The sequence below is a fragment of the Lepidochelys olivacea genome, assembly GCF_965140295.1.
Source record: "Lepidochelys olivacea isolate rLepOli2 genome assembly, chromosome: 5".
Lineage (NCBI taxonomy): Eukaryota > Metazoa > Chordata > Testudines > Cheloniidae > Lepidochelys > Lepidochelys olivacea.
Window position 1 is genome coordinate 103,571,365 of NC_140415.1, and position 26,976 is coordinate 103,598,340.

Genomic DNA, 26,976 nt, shown 5'->3' on the forward strand with positions numbered 1-26,976 from the left:
TATTTCAAGTAGAAGAACTTTTTGGAACAATTTTGGTTGGATTTTTTATGTTTTAGTTTTTATTTGAAAATGACCCTTTGAATTAAAACAACAGACTGAAGTGATTATTTAGAAAGAATACATTTTCTGGACTGGCTTACAGCTTTACAATCCAGACTGAGCAAAGGGCAAGAGCAGAGAAGGGACTGAACTGTCTCTCTGAGTGTCATGCTTGTGACTTTGAAATTTCCTTTCAACAAAAATTTGTGTGTGTAAAATGCAAATGTTCAAGGAAAGAGCACAAGACTGGCCAAAGTGAATTCATTTATAAATTCAAAAGAAAGTTCACAGAAATTTTTAGTTTGTTTCTGTAGGTGAACCAAAGAGTTAATGCAGGTCAGATATCCTCTCTCCATTTTAGCATTTCATATTTCTTTGCCAGGGTAAGCAGTTGTCAATAGTGCAACCTCATGGTCATTTGTGTTGTCTAATTGCAAGGCTACACAAAGATGTAGGTAAGCAAGTTAACCTAGAACACTACAATTTTATTTATAGAAAGAAAAGGAGTACTTGTGGCACCTTAGAGACTAACCAATTTATTTGAGCATGAGCTTTTGTGAGCTACAGCTCACTTGTGTTTGGGCACCTGACATTATATATTTAGTTATTTAACTAACCAAGAAAAAAAGGCAATCTGTTCTAATTCACTCCTGAACTTGAGAGTGAAAAACAGCCCTTCCCCTCCACCCCCACCATCTCCTGCAACATACACTAAATAAAGAGAGGCACCAAGCATATTAACTAAAGAGAATGCAGTCATTTTGTTTGGAGGACTTTTAAACAAGCAACTGTCCCACTCACCCCCTCCAAATTGTACATCTGCTTAAGAATCAAAGCAACATTGACAGGTCAAATTTGTCCCAAATGTAGATTTTGTAAATAAGATTTTACAGAACTGAAGGCCAATAGCGAAAGAACCTATAAAAGAAAATGACCAGACTATTTTCATTCTCTAACCCTAGAGAAAATCAAAAGTAAACAAAGAGCATCCATGATGGAAGTCACTGTTAAAAATCCTTTCACTTCTCAAACTGTAACATTATATGGAACATGGCCAAGCAGATTTTTAAAATATGATCACTATATTGACAGTGCTGCCTGTCGACGGGACTGTGGATGGCAAGATTCCCTTTCCATGGTCAGTGTGCTATCCCATTTACCAAAATGACTGTAACCACTGCATTTGTAAGAGGTGGGGAATAGTGTTTCTGTACTCTGCCATTAACTCCCTTCTTTTCTCCAGGCTACATCTGCCTATTCACTTAGACTACTTCCTGAATTCCCAAACAGAACTCAGACTACAGTGATGGCCACTAAATAGTTAACATTTTCTTACTGTCACCACATGTGAGGAAAGGTGATGATCAAAGAAGGCCAAAACACATGGCAGGGGTTAAAGAAGAGCTGGGAATGGGGTGTGGTAGGGTTTAGGGAAGTAACAGGAGCTGTCCATGGTGGCTAGGGAGGCACAGCAATGGGAAAGAGACAGAAAATGGGAAGGGGAAGCGGGACAAGAGTTGAGGAAGCGGAGGAGGGGAAGGCAGCATGATAAGGGAGAATATAATTGATGGGGAGAGAAGGTTGAGTCAATCGCCATGGGAGCAGGGACGAGTGCAGAGAGAAGAAGACATGCTTCTCTGCAGAGCACTTGTTAGCCAGAACCATGGAATCCTGTCAGAGGGGAAAAAACAAAGAAAACTAGATTGAGAATCCTTAGTTCATGTAGCCTGAAAGGCGTCTCCATGCTGGAGGCAGGAGAGAAATGAGCTCATTGAAGGCCTGATCCTGCACCATTGAAGCTAATGGGAATTTGGTCATTGATTTCAATGAGCATGAGATCAGAGTCTTAGCTTGTCCAATCTCTTTATGGGAAGCATTACATCACTAGTGCCATGTCTGTTTTCCCACCTTCATCTCCTGGGAGGAGGGTATGTGCTAGGAGAAGAGACATTGGAGTAAATAAAAACAATCTAATTAATGAATTGCAGAGCTATAATTCCTGCTCAGGATTTAAATTATTATACAAACTACAGGAGCCCCATTTCTGTTTTTTACAGTATCACTTCAGTAGTATCATAGGCCCAAATTCACCATTTCCCACTATTTAGTCTAAAATTAAAATATGATTATTTTATATTTCATAGTACTGACATATGTCTGTCTGATATAGTACAAAAATACAATAAAAGAACAGTAAGGCTGAAAAATCAAGCACTCAGCAATTAGGAAGTGCCAGAAGTAAAGCTGCTTGTGCAACTTTAATTTGGCCTCCTTGTGTGTATGCATTGTGCTACAGTCTTTAATTACACAATAACTTATTACTATTTCCCCTGGACCCCTGTCTCATTCAGTGCACAGGATGGATGGTAAGTTCTTAATGAGTAGAGAGTCAATATGTTATTGTCTTTTCATTGAATAATGTCTGACCCCTTCGCTTATTTACAGTACATACTTATTTACAGTACATACTTATTTACAGTATTCAAACCCTGCTCTGAAGGCAGAATTAATAATTTTCTCATGGGTTATTCCATAGCGCTGATTGTAGTATCTCAGTGTTTCACAGACATTACTTTATTTTCACACCGCAATGAGATAAGGGGTGATATTATCCCAATTTTACAGATGGACAACTGATGCACGGAGGTTAAATTGTGGGTGCTCAATTTAAGAACCTTAGGACTCAGTTTTGCAGAGTACTTAGCATTATATAGCACTTTGTATAATCAAAGCATAGCTCCCATTGTCTTCAGTTGCAGAAGTGAGTCCTCAGCTACCTGACATGGAAAATTACAACATTAACAGTTAAAATTTGGCAAAGTTATAAGCAACTGAAAATAGGGCCTTATACTGAGAAGTGTCAGGAACCCTTAATAACAGACAGAGTCAGACAAGGGATAATCTGTGGGATAATGATGATGATGAGACCTCATCTTTCAGGGATAAGATTACTAAATAGATGGTGTGGTTTCACATCACTTATTAAACCTCCATTTTCCGTTGGCCAATTAGTCACTCTTTGTAGGCATACATATTTTGTCCTGAGATCTTCCTGACACAGTTTAGGAAGGCAGCAAGGCAGTCCCTGGTATCAAAAAGGTCGAGAAACGCTGTATCTAATAAAGGAAGGAAGTATTACAATGAGGAAGTTTACTTTTAGAGTAGCTGTGTAACTTCACCAACTCATTTATGAGTATGGCTCTGTGTCTGTCACAGAGGTCATGGATTCCACGACTTTCCATGACCTCTGTGACTTCTGCAGCAGCCAGTGCAGCTGGCACAGGGGCTGCCCAAGCAGATGAGGCAGCCCCTGAGCCAGTTGCACCAGCTACTGCTGGGGCAGTTTGGGTATGGGAGGAGGTTCAGGGCTGGGGGTTGGGGTGCAGGGCAGTGCTTACCCTGCAGCTCCTAGGCAGAGGGGCCAGGGGGCTCTGCATGCTGCCCCTGCCTGGAGGCACCACCTCCACAGCTCCCATTGGCTGTGGTTCATTGCAAATGGGAGCTGTGGGGCCGGAACTCATGGCAGGGGCAGCGTGTGGAGCCCCCCGGCCTTCCCTCCCCCACCCCACCAGGAGCTGCAGGGACATGCCGGCCGCCAGTTGCGCGGAGCCCAGTAGGAAGCCTGCCAGCCCTGCTAACCTTCCTCCACCCCCAGTAGGGGGTCCTGGACTGTGCGCCACCACCTACCTCCTCCCCAAAACCAGCAGGGGTCCCGGGACACCCCCCCACAGCACCTCCAGACTTACCCCCCACAGCACCGGTGGCCCCCCCATCCCAAGTTTTAGTTAGGGATATATAGTATATAAGTCATGGACAGGTTGTGGGCTGTGAATTTTCGTTTACTGCCTGTGACCTGTCCATTGCTTTTACTAAAAATACCTGTGGCTAAAACGTAGCCTTATTTATGAGATAGGAAGCACAAAAATTCCACTTTGATTTGGGAAGGGTTAAAGGTAAAAAGAAAATTAACCCCTCTGTAGCTGCAAGTGATGGGGGGTGTCTAGCCAGTCAGCAAGACTCTCCTCAACCTCAGTCCTTTAAGATGATAATGTGTCAACAGGCACTTGAGAATGCGTACAACTTCTGATTATTTCTTTATAGAGCAACCTTTACTTTGCTGTTATCAATATTTTTATCATTTATTTTTACTACCGTTGTGCCCAGAGCTCCCAAGCAAGATCAGGGTCTCAGTGTGCTGGGTGCTGTATATACACATGGTAGAAGATCTCTCCAGTCCTGAAAAGTTTTCAACCTAGACAAGACAGACAAATGGGTGGAGAAAGGAAACACTATTATTCCCATATTACATATTGGGAACAGAGGCACAAATAGATTAGGGACCTAACCCAGAGCCCACTGAAGTATAAGGGAGATTTTTCATTGACTTCAATGAGCTACAGATCAGACTTTCAGGTTACACAAGGGGTCTATGGCAGATCTGAGAAATGAACCCAGATTTCCTGAGTCCCCATTAAAAGGGGGGAAATCTTGTTAAACAGATGCTGGAGGGGAAAAAAGTGTTTACCTAAGGTTTTGAGGAGAAACACAGCCTTTCTTCAAAGTAAAAACACTAGTTTGGCAATCTTCCATGGGACATGTTCAGTTAAGAAAACACAGTGTGAAAATCTCATTGCCAAGGGCATGAGACTGTGCCTCTGGGTGTAATTGTATCTACTAGGTTTTCTTACAAATGCCACTAATTAAATAGAGAGACAAGATGGGTGAGATGTAGTACCTTTTATTGGATCAACTTCTGTTGGCAAGAAAGACAAGCTTTCAAGCTACACAGAGCTCTTCTTCAAAATTTAGTAGGAGTGCTACGTATTTAATCATTGAAGGGCCTGCTGCAGTAAAATATAACCATGGCTTTATGAGTTGAGCAAGCCCAGAAGGCCATAGATGCTGAATTAGTGGCAGGCCACCTAGGTAGGAAGGGGAGCAATCGACTATGAAGAAATAGCCTTTTATGTTTGGGCCCCAGAGCCCCATCCAGGGAAAGGATCATTCTGCCATGAATGCTTCCTACACCTGGAGTAAACTCACTGCCTGACCTGATGCTGGGGGTGGAGCTACAGGCAAGTTAAAGCTAAGTCATCTGTTTTCTTTATTTAAAAAACATTTTAAAGCTCTATGTGTGTGTTTTTGAATATGGGGAGCATGGGTTTGTCCCAGCCACTGCCGTCTTGGTGGACGGGAAAAATCCTTTCTGCTCCATCCCTGCTCAATCTCTCGTGTTTTATTTTTAAAGGTGGGTGAGACTTTTGTCTGTTGTCAGCATCTGTTTAACAAGATTCCCCTCCCACCCCCCCCACCCCCATTTTCCTCCTTCTTTCCAGCTAACAGGAATTGAACTGTTAGCTTGGAATATCTTCATATTGGACCCTTTAAAGTTGAGTTGTTCTCTGAAAATTGACTGTAAAAATGGCACAGGGAGATCCATGTCTACATTGCAAACTGGAAAAAAAAAAGTGTGTTCTTAATTTGTGTTAAAATAGCAGTGTTGCCATGTCTTCACTGCTTTTAACTTAGGTTAGTAGTTTGAGTTCAACCTCAGGCTCCCCTACAGGCTTTAACTCGAGCTGCTAACCTGAGTTAAAAGCAGTGAAGACATGGCAACACTGCTATTTTAACCAAGATAAGAACACCTTTTTTTTTCTTTTTTTTTTCAGTGTAGACATACACCTGGACTTGTACTTTGGCACTAGTAGTAAAATTCTACAGTCCAAAATCTGACCTCCATGACACCTGTACAAAGCACATTGCCTTCACTGTTTTGCACTTGCAAAACACAGCATGAAGCACATAAAAAATGAAAAAGGATGAACCATCTTTGGAAACACATTTGTGAAAACTGAACTGTTCCTATTTTTGTCATGAGGACAAAACAAAGAGATTATGATAAAGCAAGTGAATTACTGTCTGATAGGTTCATGATAATGTTGGTTCTCCATTAAACATCTGATATTCACTTCCGTTCTTTAAATCTTCAATTACATCTTTTATTAATTTGGAATTTTTAATGAATGCAAACCAGACATCCTGAGTCAACGATTAGTCTGGAAATTTAATGAGAGGTTTCAGTTTCTTCCTGCTGTGATACTAAGTGTCACACACGCAGTAGTACCTCTTTAAACAGCTGTGATGCTTGTCTCCTTTTCCTTCTCCAAAACTCCATACAATTCAATCCAATTCATTTATACGTAGTAGCACAGAAAGACAGAATCCGTGTTGTGAGTTACAAGACACAGCATCTCTAAAAGAGACTCTGGATTGACTATTAAGACACAAAACAGACTGTGGATGGCTTTATTTCTAAGAGTATGTCTACACTACGGAATAAGGTCGAATTTATAGAAGTCGCTTTTTTAGAAATCGGTTTTATATATTCTAGTGTGTGTGTCCCCACAGAAAATGCTCTAAGTGCATTAACTCGGCGGAGTGCTTCCACAGTACCGAGGCTAGAGTCGACTTCTGGAGCATTGCACTGTGGATAGCTATCCCGCAGTCTCCGCTGCCCATTGGAATTCTGGGTTGAGATCCCAAAGCCTGATGGGGCTAAAACATTGTCGCGGGTGGTTCTGGGTACATATCGTCAGGCCCCCGTTCCCTCCCTCCCTCCGTGAAAGCAAGGGCAGACAATCATTTCGCGCCTTTTTTCTTGAGTTACCTGTGCAGACGCCATACCACGGCAAGCATGGAGCCTGCTCAGGTAACCGTCACCCTATGTCTCCTGGGTGCTGGCAGACGCGGTACAGCATTGCTACACAGTAGCAGCAACCCCTTGCCTTGTGGCAGCAGATGGTACAGTACGACTGGTAGCCGTCATCGTCATGTCCGAGGTGCTCCTGGCCACGTCGGCTGGGAGCGCCTGGACAGACATGGGCGCAGGGACTAAATTTGGAGTGACTTGACCAGGTCATTCTCTTTAGTCCTGCAGTCAGTCCTATTGAACCGTCTTATGGTGAGCAGGCAGGCGATACGGATTTCTAGCAGTCATACTGTACCATCTTCTGCCGGGCAGGCAAGAGATGAGGATGGCTAGCAGTCGTATTGTATCATCTTCTGCCGAGCAGCCATGAGATGTGGATGGCATGCAGTCCTTCTGCACCGTCTGCTGCCAGCCAAAGATGTAAAAGATAGATGGAGTGGATCAAAACAAGAAATAGGCCAGATTTGTTCTGTATTCATTTGCTTCCCCTCTCCCCCGTCTAGGGGGACTCATTCCTCTAGGTCACACTGCAGTCACTCACAGAGAAGGTGCAGCGAGGTAAATCTAGCCATGTATCAATCAGAGGCCAGGCTAACCTCCTTGTTCTAATAAGAACAATAACTTAGGTTTACCATTTCTTATTGGAACCCTCCGTGAAGTCCTGCCTGAAATACTCCTTGATGTAAAGACACCCCCTTTGTTGATTTTTAGCTCCCTGAAGCCAACCCTGTAAGCTGTGTCGTCAGTCGCCCCTCCCTCCGTCAGAGCAACGGCAGACAATCATTCCGCGCCTTTTTTCTGTGCGGACGCCATACCAAGGCAAGCATGGAGGCCGCTCACCTCACTTTGGCAATTAGGAGCACATTAAACACCACATGCATTATCCACCAGTATATGCAGCACCAGAACCTGGCAAAGCGATACCAGGCGAGGAGGCGACGTCAGCGCAGTCACGTGAGTGATCAGGACATGGACACAGATTTCTCTGAAAGCATGGGCCCTGCCAATGCATGCATCATGGTGCTAATGGGGCAGGTTCATGCTGTGGAACGCCGATTCTGGGCTCGGGAAACAAGCACAGACTGGTGGGACCGCATAGTGTTGCAGGTCTGGGACGATTCCCAGTGGCTGCGAAACTTTCGCATGTGTAAGGGCACTTTCATGGAACTTTGTGACTTGCTTTCCCCTGCCCTGAGGCGCATGAATACCAAGATGAGAGCAGCCCTCACAGTTGAGAAGCAAGTGGCGATAGCCCTGTGGAAGCTTGCAACGTCAGACAGCTACCGGTCAGTTGGGAATCAATTTGGAGTGGGCAAATCTACTGTTGTTGGGGCTGCTGTGATGAAAGTAGCCCACGCAATCAAAGATCTGCTGATATCAAGGGTAGTGACCCTGGGAAATGTGGATGGTCATAGTGGATGGCTTTGCTGCAATTGGATTCCCTAACTGTGGTGGGGCCATAGACGGAACCCATATCCCTATCTTGGCACCGGAGCACCAAGCCGCCGAGTACATAAACCGCAAGGGGTACTTTTCAATAGTGCTGCAAGCTCTGGTGGATCACAAGGGACGTTTCACCAACATCAACGTGGGATGGCCAGGAAAGGTACATGAAGCTCGCATCTTCAGGAACTCTGGTCTGTTTCAAAAGCTGCAGGAAGGGACTTTATTCCCAGACCAGAAAATAACTGTTGGGGATGTTGAAATGCCTATATGTATCCTTGGGGACCCAGCCTACCCCTTAATGCCATGGCTCATGAAGCCGTACACAGGCAGCCTGGACAGTAGTCAGGAGCTGTTCAACTACAGGCTGAGCAAGTGCAGAATGGTGGTAGAATGTGCATTTGGACGTTTAAAGGCGCGCTGGCGCAGTTTAGTGACTCGCTTAGACCTCAGCTAAACCAATATTCCCACTGTTATTACTGCTTGCTGTGTGCTCCACAATATCTGTGAGAGTAAGGGGGAGACGTTTATGGCGGGGTGGGAGGTTGAGGCAAATCGCCTGGCTGCTGGTTACACGCAGCCAGACACCAGGGCGGTTAGAAGAGCACAGGAGGGCACGGTACACATTAGAGAAGCTTTGAAAACCAGTTTCATGACTGGCCAGGCTACGGTGTGAAAGTTCTGTTTGTTTCTCCTTGATGAAACCCTCCGCCCCTTGGTTCACTTTACTTCCCTGTAAGCTAACCACCCTCCCCTCCTCCCTTCGATCACCACTTGCAGAGGCAATAAAGTCATTGTTGCTTCACATTCATGCATTCTTTATTCATTCATCACACAAATAGGGGGATGACTACCAAGGTAGCCCAGGAAGGGTGGTGGAGGAGGGAAGGAAAATGCCACACAGCACTTTAAAAGTTTACAACTTTAAAATTTATTGAATGCCAGCCTTCTTTTTTTTGGGCAATCCTCTGTGGTGGAGTAGCTGGTTGGCCGGAGGCCCCCCCACCGCGTTCTTGGGCGTCTGGGTGTGGAGGCTATGGAACTTGGGGAGGAGGGCGGTTGGCTACACAGGGGCTGTAGTGGCAGTCTGTGCTCCAGCTGCCTTTGCTGCAGCTCAACCATACACTGCAGCATACTGGTTTGGTCCTCCAGCAGCCTCAGCATTGAATCCTGCCTCCTCTCATCACGCTGCTGCCACATTTGAGCTTCAGCCCTGTCTTCAGCCCGCCACTTACTCTCTTCAGCCCGCCACCTCTCCTCCCGGTCATTTTGTGCTTTCCTGCACTCTGACATTATTTGCCTCCACGCATTCGTCTGTGCTCTGTCAGTGTGGGTGGACAGCATGAGCTCGGAGAACATTTCATCGCGAGTGCGTTTTTTTTTCTTTCTAAGCTTCACTAGCCTCTGGGAAGGAGAAGATCCTGTGATCATTGAAACACATGCAGCTGGTGGAGAAAAAAAAAGGGACAGCAGTATTTAAAAAGACACATTTTATAAAACAGTGGCTACACTCTTTCAGGATAAACCTTGCTGTTAACATTACGTACATAGCACATGTGCTTTCGTTCCAAGGTCGCATTTTGCCTCCCCCCACCACGTGGCTACCCCCTCAATCTTCCCCCCTCCCTGTGGCTAACAGCGGGGAACATTTCTGTTTAGCCACAGGCAAACAGCCCAGCAGGAATGGGCTCTTCTGAGTGTCCTCTGAAGAAAAGCACTCTGTTTCAACCAGGTGACCATGAATTATATCTCACTCTCCTGAGGATAACACAGAGAGATAAAGAACGGTGTTGTTTGAATGCCAGCAAACATACACTGCAATGCTTTGTTGTACAGTGATTCCCGAGTACGTGTTACTGGCCTGGAGTGGTAAAGTGTGCTACCATGAAGGATGCAATAAGGCTGCCCTCCCCAGAAACCTTTTGCAAAGGCTTTGGGAGTACATCCAGGAGAACCGCGAATGCCAGGGAAAGTAATCCTTTCACATGCTTGCTTTTAAACCATGTATAGTATTTCAAAAGGTATACTCACCAGAGGTCCCTTCTCCGCCTGCTGGGTCCAGGAGGCAGCCTTGGGTGGATTCGGGGGGTACTGGCTCCAGGTCCAGGGTGAGAAACAGTTCCTGGCTGTCGGGAAAACCGGTTTCTCCGCTTGCTTGCTGTGAGCTATCTACAACCTCATCATCATCATCATCATCTTCTTCATCCCCAAAACCTGCTTCCGTATTGCCTCCATCTCCATTGAAGGAGTCAAACAACACGGCTGGGGTAGTGGTGGCTGAACCCCCTAAAATGGCATGCAGCTCATCATAGAAGCAGCATGTTTGGGGCTCTGACCCGGAGCGGCCATTCGCCTCTCTGGTTTTCTGGTAGGTTTGCCTCAGCTCCTTCAGTTTCATGTGGCACTGCTTCGGGTCCCTGTTATGGCCTCTGTCCTTCATGCCCTGGGAGATTTTGACAAAGGTTTTGGCATTTCGAAAACTGGAACGGAGTTCTGTTAGCACGGATTCCTCTCCCCAAACAGCGATCAGATCCCGTACCTCCCGTTCGGTCCATGCTGGAGCTCTTTTGTGATTCTGGGACTCCATCATAGTCACCTCTGCTGATGAGCTCTGCATGGTCACCTGCAGCTTGCCACGCTGGCCAAACAGGAAATGAGATTCAAAAGTTCGCGGTTCTTTTCCTGTCTACCTGGCCAGTGCATCTGAGTTGAGAGCGCTGTCCAGAGCGGTCACAATGGAGCACTCTGGGATAGCTCCCGGAGGCCAATACCATCGAATTGTGTCCACAGTACCCCAAATTCGAGCCGGCAAGGCCGATTTAAGCGCTAATCCACTTGTCAGGGGTGGAGTAAGGAAATCGATTTTAAGAGCCCTTTAAGTCGAAACAAAAGGGCTTCATCGTGTGGACGGGTGCAGGTTTACATCGATTTAATGCTGCTAAATTAGACCTAAAGTCCTAGTGTAGACCAGGGCTAAATTTCACACTAGTGTTGAGGTTTGACAAGCATCCTCAGACTAGAAATATATCTACAGAACAAAAGCAAAGATAATTGAAGTTAAACTCAGTTCCTTTGCTGTCTGACAGCAAGTTCTGAAACTTTTTTTTCAAAGCAAGATTTGTTCATTCATTTGACAAAACGTTTCCCCGCCTCTCATGTAAATTGGTTTTGAATTAGGGATGTCAAGCGTTAATCTTAATTAATCGCACAATTCAAAAAATTAATCACGTGATTAATCGCACTGTTAAATAATAATAGAATACTAGGGCTGTCAAGTGATTAAAAAAGTTAATCGCAATTAATCACACTGTTAATAAGAGAATACCATTTATTTAAATATTTTAGATGTTTTCTACATTTTCAAATATATTGATTTCAATTACAACACAGAATACAAAGTGTACAGTGCTCACTTTATATTTATTTTTGATTACAAATATTTCCAAGTAAAAAATAAGAAATAGTATATTTTAATTCACCTAATACAAGTACTGTAGTGCAATCTCTTTTTTATGAAAGTTGAACTTACAAATGTAGAATTATATACAAAAAAAACCCTGCATTCAAAACTAAAACAATATAAAACTTTAGAGCCACTCAGTCCTACTTCAGCCAATTGTTCAGACAAACAAGTTTGTTTACATTTGCAGGAGATAATGCTGCCCACTTCTTGTTAACAATGTCATCTGAAAGTGAGAACAGGAGTTCGCACGGCATTGTTGTCACCGGTGTCGCAAGATATTTATGTGCTAGATGCGCTAAAGATTCATATGTCCCTTTATGTTTCAACAACCATTCCAGAGGACATGCATCCATGCTGATGATGGGTTCTGCTCGATAACGATCCAAACAGAGTTGACTAATGCATGTTCATTTTCATCATTTGAATCAGATGCCACTAGCAGAAGGCTGATTTTCTTTTTTGGTGGTTCAGGTCCTATAGTTTCCGCATTGAAATATTGCTCTCTTAAGACTTCTGAAAGCACGCCCCACACCTTGTCCCTCTCAGATTTTAGAAGGCACTTCAGATTCTTAAATCTTGGGTTGAGTGCTGTAGCTATTTTTAGAAATCTCACATTGGTGCATTTTTTGTGTTTTGGCAAATCTGCAGTGACAGTGTTGATAAATCAAACAACATGTGCTGGGTCATCATCCAAGATTGCTATAACATGAAATATATGTCAGACTGCAAGTAAAACAGAACAGGAGACATACAATTCTCCCCCAAGGAGTTCAGTCACAAATTTAATTAATGCATTATTTTTTTAACGAAAATCATCAGCATGGAAGCATGTCCTCCGGAATGGTGGTAGAAGCATGAAGGGGCATACAAATGTTTAGCATATCTGGCATGTAAATACCTTGCAGTGCCAGCTACAAAAGTGCCATGCAAATGTCTGTTCTCACTTTCTGGTGATATTGTAAATAAGAAGCAGGAAGCAGTATCTCCCGTAAATGTAAACAAAGCTGTTTGTCTTAGCGATTGGCTGAACATGAAGTAGGACTGCTTGGACCTGTAGGCTCTAAAGTTTTACATTGTTTTGTTTTTGAGTGCAGTTATGTAACAAAAAAAATCTACATTTCTAAGTTACTTTTTCACAATAGGGATTGCACTACAGTACTTGTATGAGGTAAATTGAAAAATACTTTCTTTTGTATATCATTTTTACAGTGCAAATATTTGTAATAAAAACTAATATAAAGTGAGCACTGTACACTTTGTATTCTGTGTTGTAATTGAAATCAATATATTTGAAAATGTAGAAAACATCCAAAAATATTTAATAAATTTCAGTTGGTATTCTGTTGTTTAACAGTGTGATTAATCGTGATTAATTTTTTTAATCACCATTAATTTTTTGGGTTAATCACGTGAGTTAACTGCAATTAATTGACAGCCCTATTTTGTACATGAAACTTCAGGCCTAGACCAACGTGCACAGTTCAAACTGATGGGGAATTTGGACATATAGATTAAGAACTTTATAAGGATTTTTCAATAGAGGGAGATTTGAAAGGAATGACTGTTAGGTGCCTTTCCATGCCATAAAACCCAAAATGGAATAAAGCCACTGAAATTGATGGAACATTCCTGCCCCACCTGAAAAGCAATAAGACCATCAGTAAAATATTTCCTACCACTGATTTCCCACTGACTGTCTAAAACAACCTCTGTAGGACTCCTTGTGCTATTTTCCCATTCCACAAAAATATAAAGACACCTTCTGTCCATATGCCCCAGTAAACACAGATAATGCACCAATTGAGGCTAATCACAGATACTGTATTTGCATTGTTAATCTACTGTCAAGGTTCCTTCCCCACTCTGAACGCTAGGGTACAGATGTGGGGACCTGCATGAAAGACCCCCTAAGCTTATTCTTACCAGCTTAGGTTAAAAACTTCCCCAAGGTACAAACTTTGCCTTGTCCTTGAACCCTATGCTGCCACCACCAAGCGTGTTAAACAAAGAACAGGGAAAGAGCCCACTTGGAGATGTCTTCCCCCAGAATATCCCCTCAAGCCCTCCACCCCTTTTCCTGGGGAAGGCTTGATAAAAATCCTCACCAATTTGTACAGGTGACCACAGACCCAAACCCTTGGATCTTAAGAACAATGAAAAATCAATCAGGTTCTTAAAAGAAGAATTTTAATTAAAGAAAAGGTAAAAGAATCACCTCTGTAAAATCAGGATGGTAAATACCTTACAGGGTAATCAGATTCAAAACATAAAGAATCCCTCTAGGCAAAACCTTAAGTTACAAAAAGACACAAAAACAAGAATATACATTCCATTCAGCACAACTTATTTTACCAGACATTGAACAAAAGGAAATCTAATGCATTTCTAGCTAGATTACTTACTAATTTACAGAAGTTCTCAGTCTGCATTCCTGATCTGTTCCTGGCAAAAGCATCACACAGACAGACAGACGCCTTTTGTTCCCCCGCATATTCCAGCTTTGAAAGTATCTTTTCTCCTCTTTGGTCATTTTGGTCAGGTGCCAGTGAGGTTATCTTAGCTTCTAAACTCTTTACAGGTGAAAGGGTTCTGCCTCTGGCCAGGAGGGATTTTATTGCACTGTATACAGAAAGGTGTTTACCTGTCCTTTTATTTTTATGACATCTACCTCTTCCTTTTCCAGAAACACTGTAGCATCTGTAGCATTCTTGCATCTGACCCTTGCAAGCAATACCACATCTGATGAATACATATGTTCCCATGCCTTTAATTGTTTTCTAATGCTGAAGGGCAGAACTATAACACAGATAAAAAATTTGCAGAGTCTAATTCATTTTTTTTTAAATTGTTCCTCTTTCCAAGTGTTTCACATTCCATGCTTACTTGTTAGCTTCTTGAGAGACAGAGTGCAACACATCATGTCCATTTACAAAGATTACAAATTATTCAACCCTAACACTTTCACAATATATTGCAAAACAAACTTTTCTCAGACCTCCACACGTTTTAGGAATCACAAGCAACCTGACCCTGCTTAATCAGAACTCCATTTCTAGGTCATCTCTTTGATTTCTCAACGTTGTTGTCTTGATTAGTTGCAGAGTAATAGTTTCTCTACACGTCACTATCTTGTATCTTCAGTTTCTCACTAAACAGCCTTTCCAATCTCAACTATTATAGCCAGAATAAAGGTTTAAAAAAAACAGTTCAGGGTCAAATGAAACATTTTGTTTTGATTTTGAGCGTTGAATGTTTGAATTGTTTTTTCATGACATTAAAGATTTCTAAATAAGAAGCCATTTCCAGGTGAAAAATTAAAACAGCTTATTTAGAACTTGTCAGAAAGAAAATGTTTTTATTTTGTGGGAGAGGTGTTTTTTTAATTTTTTTAAGAAACACAGACAATTTGGTGAAACCCATATGAATTCACAAAATGTTTTGGTGTCACCAAATCTGCATTTTACACTGAAAAATGGTTCGGTCAAAGATTTTTGCCCTGCTGTACTTAGGAGAGGGCAAGTAGATTTGCTTAAAAAAAAAAAATAGTGGATAAGTAGCAGTTGAAGCCATGTGAGTGGAGGAGATTCTCGAAAGAAAGGCTGTAAAGTGAGATGGGAAGAAGACTAAGAACAGACAGATGGTGAGTAACTCAAAGCTGATAAGCTCGTCTCCTGCAGACTGGAACCTGGAATAAATATTATGTCTTGAGAAGACCCAGGTTTATAATTTATCAGCTATGTAGTCCTAGTAATCAAGAATAATGACCAAAATAAATTTTAAAAATATCACAGTGAATGACATCAGATTTTTAGAACAACAAAAATAGAGGTCTGAAACCAAGAGGTCACTAGAGTTGTTATCTTGAGCCATCCAAATTAACTCATTATGGGAAGCGAGGAGATCTGATTGTTGAGAAATAAGCATGTTTTTCAGATTATATTTGAAATTATTTTGTAATAAAAACAAAATGTTTATTATTTTGTGGCTATAGATATTTTACTTATAGGGCTTCATTTGTTTTGTTCTATTTTCAGGTTGTGTTTGATCTATACAAAGAGTGAAAATGTAAGTCATTGACTTCAGTGGAGGTACATCATGAATGAACTTGGTCCTGGGCAGTGTTCCCATTAATTTTTCCCTCCCATGTGTGGAATTAATTTTGTTACGTGCACCAATATGGAGGTGATATGTGGGGGTTGGGGTGCAGGGGCTCTGGGGTGGGGCTGGGGATGAGGGGTTTGGGTGTGGGAAGGGGCACCAGGGCTACGGTGAGGAGAGAGGACTCCCCCCAGCTCTCTCTTCCCACAGCAATACCTGGGCTGTGAGAGAGAGGCGCCTCTCCGCACCATGGCAGCTCCGGGGTTGGGGCTGCAGGATAGGCACCGCTTCCCTGGCCCCAGCAGATCCAGGCCGGGGCTGGGCTCTGGCCAGGGGAGGGGCGCTCCAGCTGCACCTGGGTCCGGGCTGGGCCGGGCTGCCCTGGCCGCGTCTGGGGCTCGACCCGGCCAAGCTGCCCAGGGAGCACCTGGGGCTGGGCCAGGCCACTCCAGTTGCACCTGGGTCCACGCTGCCCTGGCTGCGGCTAGGGCCAGGCTCCGGTCGCACCTGGGTCCATGCTGCCCCAGCCGCATCTGGGTCTGGGCTGGGCCGCTCTGTCTGTACTTGGGTCTGGTCCAGGCCGGGCCACTCCTGGGTCTGTGCCACCCCGAGCTACGCCTGAGTCCAGGCCGTGGCTGGGGCCGGGCTGGGCTGGGCCACCCTGCCAGGACCGGGCACCCCGGCCATGGCAGGTTGGGGGCCTGGCTAGGTTGGGGCCGGGGGAGGGGCGCCCCTCCCCTGGCCAATCCCCGGCCACAGTAGGTCCCCAGGTGGGTTCCCTGAACACCTGCACAGCGCTAAATATGCTGCTGCATGGCCGCGCCACTTACAGGAAACTTAAGTCCTGGGGTCAGTTTTGTTCAACATCTTCATTAATGATCTGGATGATGGGATGGATTGTACCCTCAGCAAGTTTGCGGATGACAGTAAGCTGGGGGAGAGGTAGCTATGCTGGAGGGTAGGGATAGGGTCCAGAGTGACCTAGACAAATTGGAGGATTGGGCCAAAAGAAATCTGATGAGGCTCAACAAGGACAAGTGCAGAGTCCTGCACTTAGGAAGGAAGAATCCCATGCACTGCTACAGGCTGGGGACTGACGGGCTAAGCGGCAGTTCTGCAGAAAAGGACCTGGGGATTAGAGTGGATGAGAAGCTGGATATGAGTCAACAGTGTGCCCTTGTTGTCAAGAAGACTAATGGCATATTGGGCTGCGTTAGGAGAAGCACTGCCAGCAGATCAAGGGAAGTGATTATTCCCGTCTATTCGGCACTGGTGAAGCCACATCTGGAGTATTGTGTGGCCGGGAGGCAGGGCATGGGGGAGTGGATCTCTGGGGACCTGGGGCGGGTGCTGGGCTGTGAGGGAGCGGGGAAGATCTGTATGTTGAGGCACTAGGGAGTGGGGGTTCTGTGTGCAGTACTGGGCAGTTGTGGTGGGGCTGTGGGCAGGGGGGCACCGGACAGGGGTGGTGGCGTGCAGGGCACTGTGCATTAGTGGCAGGGTCTGGGGGAGGGGCGCTGAGCATAGCGGGTCCAAGGGGGCTCTGGCCATAGGGAATGTGGGGGGGAAGGCTGTTCTGTTGTTAGGCGGGTGGGATGTGTGGCATGGCATGACCCGCCCCACGAGGGAAAGGGGCATGCTGGCAGCCCTCGTAAAACCCAACTGTTGTCTTTGTGCTTGGAAGAAGTGCAGGGGCTGTTTCCTCCATGCAACCCTGAGGCCCTGGCCCTGCTTTGTTGCACCAGGAGAGCTAGCTGTGACTGGCTGTGGAGTTATGAAGGCACATGGCTGCAGTGATGCAGCTCCACAAAGGCCCCCCCATGTGCTAGTGCTTAATCAGCAAAGCTGAGTCCTGAGGAAGCAGGAGCTTGTTGACAAGGCACCTATTTTATTTTTTTAATAATTCCTAAATTTCTGTCATTTGCCAGATAACACCATGGTTAAAGGGAAGAAGCACTGTAAGTGTAGTTCTCTCCCTGCAAATGTTATGCACCAGTCCTAGCGAATGTTTCAAAAACAATAGCTATAAATAATAAGATGCAGAGACATACTTTACAGGTGAGTCAGATTATGCCAAACAAACAGGTGAACGCCTACATGATGCCCCAAATGAGACAGACACATCTAAGTACTTGGTTTGCAGCTGTACCATTTAGAGGGTTCCCTAATCACAGTTTACCTAGTCTCTGAGGTTCATGCCCGCACAGAGCAGGCAGGTACTATCACCTACTTAGAGAGCTCCCATGCCTCCTGGATTTTGAGAGGCCTCAGATTTGATAGAAGTAGCTCTGCAGTGTAGCTAACTCTAGATGCTATCATTTCACATCATTTCCTGCTTCCTCTCCATTAGGCAGAGCTATAGGAGAAGCACAGGGTTCCCTCTTCAAGAGCCAGGACACTGTACAACTTTCTGTGGTGGAGACTCGTTTGTGATGAATTGATGGGTAGTTACCCTCTCCTATCACACCGACTGCTATTAGGGGTCGGTAAATAATTGATTTTTTTTTTGTTTGCTGGCAGTTCCAAAAATATTGGGGGGGAAATTGATTCTGGTTGAACCCAATCCAGAAATTAAAAAAAAAAAAATCAGTAAATCAAAAAAGTCTATTTTGGGTTGAATGAAATGTGCTGTGCCTGTGCATTTTTAAAGGGCTTGAGTCACAAAAGGGGGAGGGGAGGAGCCCATCATATAACCATTAGCCAACTAGTTAGGGTGCTCACCTGGGTTGTGGGAGATCTTGCTTCAGTTCTTTCTTCTGCCTGATGTGGAATGGGGATTTGAACTTCGGTCTCCTACCTCACAGGAGCGTGCCTAGGGTTGCCAATTTTGGCTGGACATATTCCTGAAGGTTTCATCACATGACGTAATCCTTTCATTCTTGGAGACTCCAACTCAACCCTGGAGGGTTGGAAACCCTAAGTGTGCCTGAATCATTGGCCTATAGGGTATTTTGGGGAAGAGGTGTTGAAGCTGTTCCATTTTTATTTAAAAAATTAAGTGGAGCAAGGAATTGAACCAAGAGCTCCCACATCCCTGGTGAGTGCCCTAAGAACCAGGCTATCGAGCAGTTTTCATGCCCTCTTGTCCAATGATTATTCAAGTATTTTATAGAAAGTGGAACCACTCCAGGAGAAATGGAATAACAAGAAGGGCGAGAAGAAGAAAATAACAGATTGAAACTTTGTCTACACGAGAGAGTTTCTACTGTTCCTAATATTGGTTCAGTTTCAAAGATGGTAGCAACAGCAATAACATGGACATTTTTAACTGTGTCCTCTAAATTGCTCAGAACAGGTCTAATCAGCATAGTGTTAAAACACTGGTGCGTACAGGAATCTGTTCTACACTAGACTACATTTCCTATATTGCATTACATTTCCCAAGGATAAAATTCCACAGTCAGAAAAGAGGTACTGACATAATTGATGCTGATGACAGCTCAGAAAGGAATGGAACCTATGATTCACAAATTCCAATACATAGGCAAATGTGCTGCCTACCAAAATTCCCCCATTACTTCAATTGAATAAAATATTCTTCTCACTTCCTGTCCTAAATTCTAGTGTAGCATTTCTAGCTCCATTTTTAGTGGCTGTCCTATTTTAACTCCACAGTGCTTTGAGGTGCTACACAAGTCATTAAGAATTAATTGCTGTTTACTTGTCAGAATGTAGACTGAATAGGGAAGTGGCAGCACCGCTGTTTCAAAATATTGCTGAGAGAGGTAAGCCTCTTCTGTGGCACTGTCTGAGATTCCAAAGCAAACAAACAAATTACATGGGTGAGAGTCTGAGGAAACCCCACCCCCATCTTAAAAATTTGAAAAAATGGCATGTAGAAGTGGTACCTAAAAAAGTGGAGAGGGTAACAGAAGATCAGGGAAAACAACTTACGAATGGTGACCCATTCCACTTTCCAGTAACCTTATTAAATACAGTGCAAGGAAATCAAAAGGTGTATATAATCATTTCATGAGTAAGTCACCATCTGGAATAATTAAAAAGACACTGTTCAAAGACATTTTTGTCACTGTTGTTACAAGTAACACCTAAGATGACTGGAACTGAAAGAGATTAAGGGAAAATATTTTTCAACTTGCCTGCCATGTGCCTCTGACAGCTCTTTGGGTATAATCTGTTCCCTTTCCCACCGTCTAGTCAACTAGACCCAATCCTGGAGAAAGAACCCACTGGCTGGGCCCTGTGCAGAACCTGATTGAAGTCAGTGGGGCTGTGTGTGAGTGCAGAGGTCAACCTGCACTATTGTCTTTGCAGAGCAAAGGCCTTAATCAGTTTTCCTGTTTGTCTTGGTCTTTTATGCAGCAATGTGGGAGAGAAACACATTTTTAAAAATAGGAAAATGTGCTTTTGAAACCGCAAAAATTGTCCGAGAGGCGCAAGAGCAAGTCTAGCACCCAAAGCTACTTTGAACTCTGTTTTTTGAAACTGACTAGATTTTAAGTAGATGTTATCTCTAACATTCCCTTCTCCCCAATCCCATGCTGCCAACTACTCTCCGTTCTTAATGTTCCATTTGCTCTCTCACCTAAATATTGCATACTTAGCAACACTGAACGTTTCCCTGGCAGAAGTGATGGGTTCTCTTCAGCTCGTGACTCAGCCTGACATCAGTTCCTACTCCCTAGCTAGCACCTCTTTATCCTTACAGTGGGAGATTGGTAGCTAATGGTTCCTTTTCCCATCTCTCCCCTTGAAGGCATTTTGGAAAAGTTAGCCACATTTGTCCTCTAGCCAGAGCTCCTGCCTAGAGTAAAGGAAATAAGAAGCAGACTGTTAAATAGCAAGACTTTTTCCCTAAGCTTTTCAGAATTATTTTTAAAGACCAACCTTGCTCTGAGACTGTACCTGTTCCATTCTGTATTAACAAGTATTTGTATATATGGTGGAACTGTACTTTATATACATTACAACACTTTATTTTAAATGTAAACTCCAGTCCTGAAAACACTTATAAATGTGCTTAACTTTAGGCATGTGAGTAATTCCATTGAAAACACTGGGATCTAAATTTAAACATGTACATAGGAGTTTGCAAGATCAGGGCCTTAGTGACTTAGCTTGATAAGTACACATTCAGTAATTTTTTTTACATTTAGGGCTTTAAGAGCCTTCTTTAGAATTAACATAGAACTCAGACTAATTCTTTTCCAACACATTTCATTTAGGCACTTAGATAAACAGCAGAGAGTTTTGTGTCTCTCCTTCCACTGATGAAGGACACTTGCATAATATTGCAAATATCTTGAAGGCGGATAAGATTCAGGGTGTTGCAGGAAGGTTAAACTGTCTGTGCTCACTGACAGAAATTTATCAGGAATAGCTTTTTAGTTGCTTGGGATTTGGCTGAAAGGTTAACTTGCACATTAGTAGAAGCAATACAAACGAGGTAGAAGTTCATAAAGTTCCCATGCCTAGTTGCTGCTGTTCTGTTTGGAGTGAAGAAAAGATGGTTTATCATCACACTTGAGGGAGGTAAATTTTATGGTACTTACAAAGAGCACACAGACATGCAGACACTTAAAGGGTGGAAGATAGCATTTGAACTAGTGAACAACACAACAAAAGGAATTTTTGGGTGGTGATACATGTGCAAATCCTTAATTTACATAAAGCACCATGAGATTCTAGTCTCCATGTGGAGCACACAAGATCTAAGTATTTAAGGTCTCATATGAAAGACCCCATATAGCAAGACTGTGGTACTCAGTTTATCTGCACTGGAAGAACGAAGAGCTGAGACAAGCTTAAATGGATGTGAACCTGAAGTTTCTGGGGCCATAAAAGATCCTTAGCCAGCTAGGGAAAAATTATTCAGGTGCAAACACTGTGTAGGGATGCCATAGAGAAGGATAGAGAATGTGCTCGGAAGAGGCCAAGATGTTCTGAAGATCCAGGAGTCCCCACAGTGCCCATGCTCCGCTGCTGTGGCTGCCTGGGTACCCCATAGGCATACCCCAGGGGATGCTGCCATAAAGTAGAGCAATTCCTTCTTGCTGTACTTAACACACCACGTGCCACACTGGCTCCCAGAGCAGACAGGAATAGGGAGAGGTTGAAGCTGGCTCAAAGCTGTGCCTTTCTGTGCTGCCCCCCCCCCCCATCCTCTCCCAAAAGACACAGAACACCAGCTGAGGCATTTTAAATCTGGTGCTTAGATCAGAAAGTCCTCACTGTAATTTTCAAAGAGCTTGGTCATATATTCATGCAGTAGCCCAGAACAGAGCTTGCAACTGCCAAAGCAAGGGAAACCCCAATAAGCAGCAACATTTTAAAAATATGTTCTTAATGTTTTATGTATTTATAGCTGGCTTTTTTCATTTCCCCCCTCTTCTTCCTCAGAACCGCTCCCACCGTTTCATCCCATAACCTACCATTTTGCTCTCAAAGAAATGTGATAACTTTGGAAACAAACCTTCTGAGAATCAAGGAAATACCTTGTACACAATTTTTGTCAACTGATTAATCTTGATTTACTTACTGCTGTCACAGAAGCAGCAGAGTCCCAAACCAAATAAGGCCCCTATCCTGCAAGTATCCATTTACTTCAATGGGCTTTACATCAGTCTCTTAGACCTGGTCTACACCTAAAACTTAGGTTGACCTACCTATGTCACTCTGGGATGTGAAAAATTCACACTCCTGAGAGATGTATTTCAGCTGACCTAAGCCCCAGTATAGACGCTGCTAGGTCAACAAAAGAATTCTTCTAGCTACCACCTCTCAAGGAGGTGGATTAATGACAGCGATGAACAAATCTCTTCCATCACTAAATGGCTACTATGCTACACTAGTATAGCTGCAGCTGTGCTGCTGCTGAGCTTGTAGTTTTAGATATACACTAGGCCTAGATTTTTAAAGTTATTTATTGCACCACCTACCTGACTTAGGCCAAGGCTACACTTAAAACTCTGCATTGGCGCAGCTTAGGGTGACTACACAGCAAGTGTGAAAAATTAGAATACTTTTTTTTTTCAGGGTGGGGGTGTAGCTGCATATATCAGACAAAGCCCCTAATATTTGGATGGTCCCAATAATAACGGGACATTTGGTCACTGTGATGCAGCTGCGCTGCTGTAACACTTTAATGAAGATGCTGTAAGCTGACGGGAGTCAGCTCTCCCGCTGGCGTAGTTAATCCACCTCCCCAAGAGGCGGTAGCTGTGTTGACATGACACTGTCCACCACGGGGGGGTTAGGCTGGTATAACTGCATCGCTCAGAGGTGTGGATTTTTCACAGCCATGAGCAACGTAGTTATACCAATATAGGTCTGTAGAGTAGACCTCATGAGCCTAAAAGTGACTTGGGGGACGGGAGGGAGGGGAATCGATCTAAGTTATGCAACTTCAGCTATGTGAATAACGTAGCTGAAGTCGACATACTTAGATTGAGTTACCGTGGTGTGTTCACCACGGTGAGTCGACTGCTGCCACTCCCCCATCGACTCTGCCTGCGCCTCTCGCAGCACTGGAGTACAGGAGTCGACAGGAGAGCGCTCGGGGATCGATTTATCGCATCTAGATTAGACACAATAAATCGATCCCCGCTGGATCGATCGCTGCCTGCCAATCCGGTGGGTAGTGAAGACATACCGACATTTCAGAGCCTAAACTTTCAAGGAGTCTTAGGAGCCTAAGGCCTGGTCTACACTAGAAAATTAGGTCGGTTTAACTAAGTCAGTCACGAATGTGAAAAATCCACACCCCTAGATCAGCACAGTTAAGCCAACCTAAATCCCCTTGTAGACAGCACTTGGTCAATGGAAGAATACTCCTATCAATTTGGCTACCACCTATCAGGAAGGTGGATTACCTATGTTGATTGGAGAACCCCTCCCATCCACGTTGGTAGTGTCTATGCTGAAGCACTACAGTGGCACAGCTGTACTGCTGTAGCATTTTAAGTGTAGACAAGTCACTTTTGAAAATGAGACTTAGGCTCCTAAGTCAGTTAGGTGTTGCAACACTGAGTAGAGCAATACCAGAATACCTTTAAAAATCAGGGCCTAGTCTAACTTTAATGTGGCAACTAACATTAGTAAGAGTTTGCCGGATTGGGCCAGTCCTGCATGCTGAACTGAACCCAGTTGGAGATTAGGGCTCTTGACACTTTGCATGACCAGGACCTGAATGTGCAGAGTGATTGCAAAGTTGTTGCCTTATACAACTATTCCCTTTAAAATAAAAACTACGGTGGAGGGAGGGTATGGAAAGGTGAGGAGAAAAAAATAAAAAAATATTTACCATTTTTATTAAATTGCATAAAATACAGACTGGGAAATATAAAAAGAAAGGATCAATGATAACCCAACTAAATATAACTGCAATATCAAACACCCATCAAGTCATAGTTAAACACAAATTATTGATTAGAAAAATAGTATCCAATATCTCAAACCACACGCATCTATGTGAAAAGATCTGCTCTACAAATTATTTTGGGGAAGTTCTATGGCCTGTGTAATACAGGAGGTCAGACTGATCACAATGGTCCCTTCTGGCTTTGGAATCTATGATTCTATAATTATTTAGGGAAACAAGAGCTAAATAGCTGTCAAAACATTGGTAAACGTGTCTTAGCCCACTGATGTTTATTTCTTAGATTAGGTTAAAATTGAAAATAAAGGGTTTGTTCAGCCAGAGTGGAGGGATTAACTCTCCTGGACCAGGATTTGTTTTCAGTAATATTTATTATCTTTTACCTCATTCCTTTAAACAGAGAAATCACCTAATTTGTTTAAGAGAAAGATAAGAATAAATATCAATGTGTCTGATAATTTCTTTTTAGCCATTGATTATACTCACTGGCTGATGTTTTCTGGGTGGCTCAAATGGAGTAATACAAGCATAATTTGATTTGAATAGTGGTTTAGGTTAATTGAATACTTGGTGATTATTAAACAAATGTAGCAACTACAATGATGCGGTCTGATTTTTCACATGATGTTTTTCTTTCTAATGACATGGAGTGTATGATGTAAAAATATTGCTAGTTTACATATATTTTAGTTGATATGGATCAACCAAATCAGAAAATTCCTTACATATCAATCATCTTAGTTTCTTTTTTAATATACCAGTAGAATTAACTGTGATAAATGTTTTAAGTTTTTTAAAATTCTATTTGCAAACCCTCCTGATAGATGTAAATAGAGTAAGTTGTACAAAGTCCTGCTGGCCTTGTGGTTAAGGGCTGAGCCTCAGAAGACCTACGCTAAGTTTTCTCAAAACAGATGCTTAAAGTTAGGCTCTTGTGTCCTTATTTGGTTGCCTAAATTACTGGTCCTCACAACTCAGACATTTTATTCTATTATTTATTGTATTAATTAGTTACCTGACGGTAATATGCCAAGAGAAAAGACTGAGGTGTATGTATCTCTGTTGCTACATGGTGTCATTTTAAAAGTCACCTTACTTTGGAAAAAATAAAATTGGTAGTCAGTTTTGTTTTACCCATTTTTTAATACTTGTGTTTTCTTCTCCTCCACCTCTATGTATTTATGACAACCTACTGCATAATCCTGAATATGTGTTATGTTTTTAATGTACCTTCTAGGTATTGGGGTAGGAGTTCTAGTACGAGAGTATGGCAAGCTCTCCAACCTGGACAAGTTCTACTTTGCATTTCCTGGAGAGGTTCTGATGAGAATGCTCAAACTCATCATTCTACCCTTGATCGTATCAAGCATGATTACAGGTATGACTAAAAATATGCTGTTTGTTATGTTCCTTCAACTGCTGTTTGGTTTTTCTTCTCCTTTTTTGTGAAAATAAATTGTAAGAATATTTTATTAAACTCTTATCTGCAATCCTAGATTATAAAAATTCTATTTATGTGAAATGTTTCTATATAGAATGTGAATGGAAATAGAAGATTAAGTCAGAATGTGATAGATAATGCTGCTAAAAACCAGATGTATGATAAAACTCTCCCACGATCATTTGCAGGTCTTGTAAATCATCTCTCCCACACCATTCTTGATGGTGGATTAAGTGCTTCCCAATTATGGGTCCAAATCTGCAAATACTAACTCTGTGTACTCTCTATGAATGCACAGTAGTAAATACTACAACTAGTAGTAAAATATTTGCAGGATCAAGCTTTAAATGCAGAAGGTGGCAGAACTGGCTGTCAAATATGCTCTAACTACAAGTTTGTTGTGGTATTTTTTTCATTTGTTTGTTTTTTATTCTCTCACTTTTTGTTCAGGAAACAAAAGCTCAAGTAGTCTTCCTTTAACACTCCATAATAAACCCACCCATGTTTGCCAAAGTGCTCTACTCTGTCATCTCCATGCAGTCTTTGCTTTTGGCTTGTGTTCAATATGCCCTTTGTCGTTTGGCTGGGTTATCATGGAAAGGGCTACAGGATTTGACTGAGGAGAGGGAGATCACCTTGTGGTTGGAGAGTGAGTGAGAGAATGCTGAGCATAGGGATGGCATGAAAGAAGGGTTGAAGACAAGATTGGTAGGAAGGAATAAAGGCAGCAGTCAGAGGCATGTACGCTGTAAGGGACTCAATCCTGAGTTTACTGAAGTCCATGGCAAAGATCCCATTGATTTCCATGATGCAGGATCAAATGCTATGCGGCAATTGCCAGAAAATGAGTGCAGCAATAGAGGCAGGAGTGGAGCTGGCCAAGCCTTGGAGGCATGATTCTGGTGTAAAGGTGAGAGGAAGCCAGTGAAGGAATTTGAGATGAGGAGAAACAAGAGCAGCAGCAGCAGCAAAGTTTTTGTTGGGGTTTTTTTTGGCGCCATTATTTTGGATACGTGAAAGGGAGTTGCAAGAAGGAAGTTGCAAAAATCAAGATGAGAAGTGGCCACAACATAGACAAGGTTTTTATCAGAAGTGATTAATATGAAAGAGGAGATTTTAGAGATTTCCCAACAGCCAGGATGTGGGGGGAAGAAAAAGAGGAGAAAAAATACCCTAAGTTTTAAATGATGGAGAGAGCGGTGGCTATTTTATGGTGCTGGAGATGGGAGGGAGAAGGAAGGAAAGAGGAGTTCTATTTTTTATCATGTTGAATTTGAGTCAGTGACAAGAGTTCCAGGAAAAGCTATCAAGAGGAAATAAGGCCTTTTCTCTTTTCAAACAAGCTGTGAAATAGGCTCACTCCTTTGAGTGGTGGATGAAACTGGACCTGGATTTTCAAAATAAGTGATATAATCCAGTTAATTTGTACAGGCTTCAGAGGATCC

At 43.1% G+C, this 26,976-nt stretch overlaps 2 protein-coding genes across 2 annotated transcripts in view; one reads left to right on the forward strand and one right to left on the reverse strand.

Moving 5' to 3' along the window:
* Positions 1–26,976, reverse strand: part of SPATA6L (spermatogenesis associated 6 like) — a 146,682-nt gene that overhangs the window by 15,681 nt on the left and 104,025 nt on the right. The window lies entirely within an intron of this gene.
* SLC1A1 (solute carrier family 1 member 1) overlaps positions 1–26,976 on the forward strand; it is a 74,126-nt gene that overhangs the window by 4,557 nt on the left and 42,593 nt on the right. Inside the window, exon 2 of the mRNA XM_084629425.1 lies at positions 25,328–25,468. Coding sequence (XP_084485551.1) covers positions 25,328–25,468 — 141 coding nt within the window. The remainder of the gene's footprint in view (positions 1–25,327; positions 25,469–26,976) is intronic.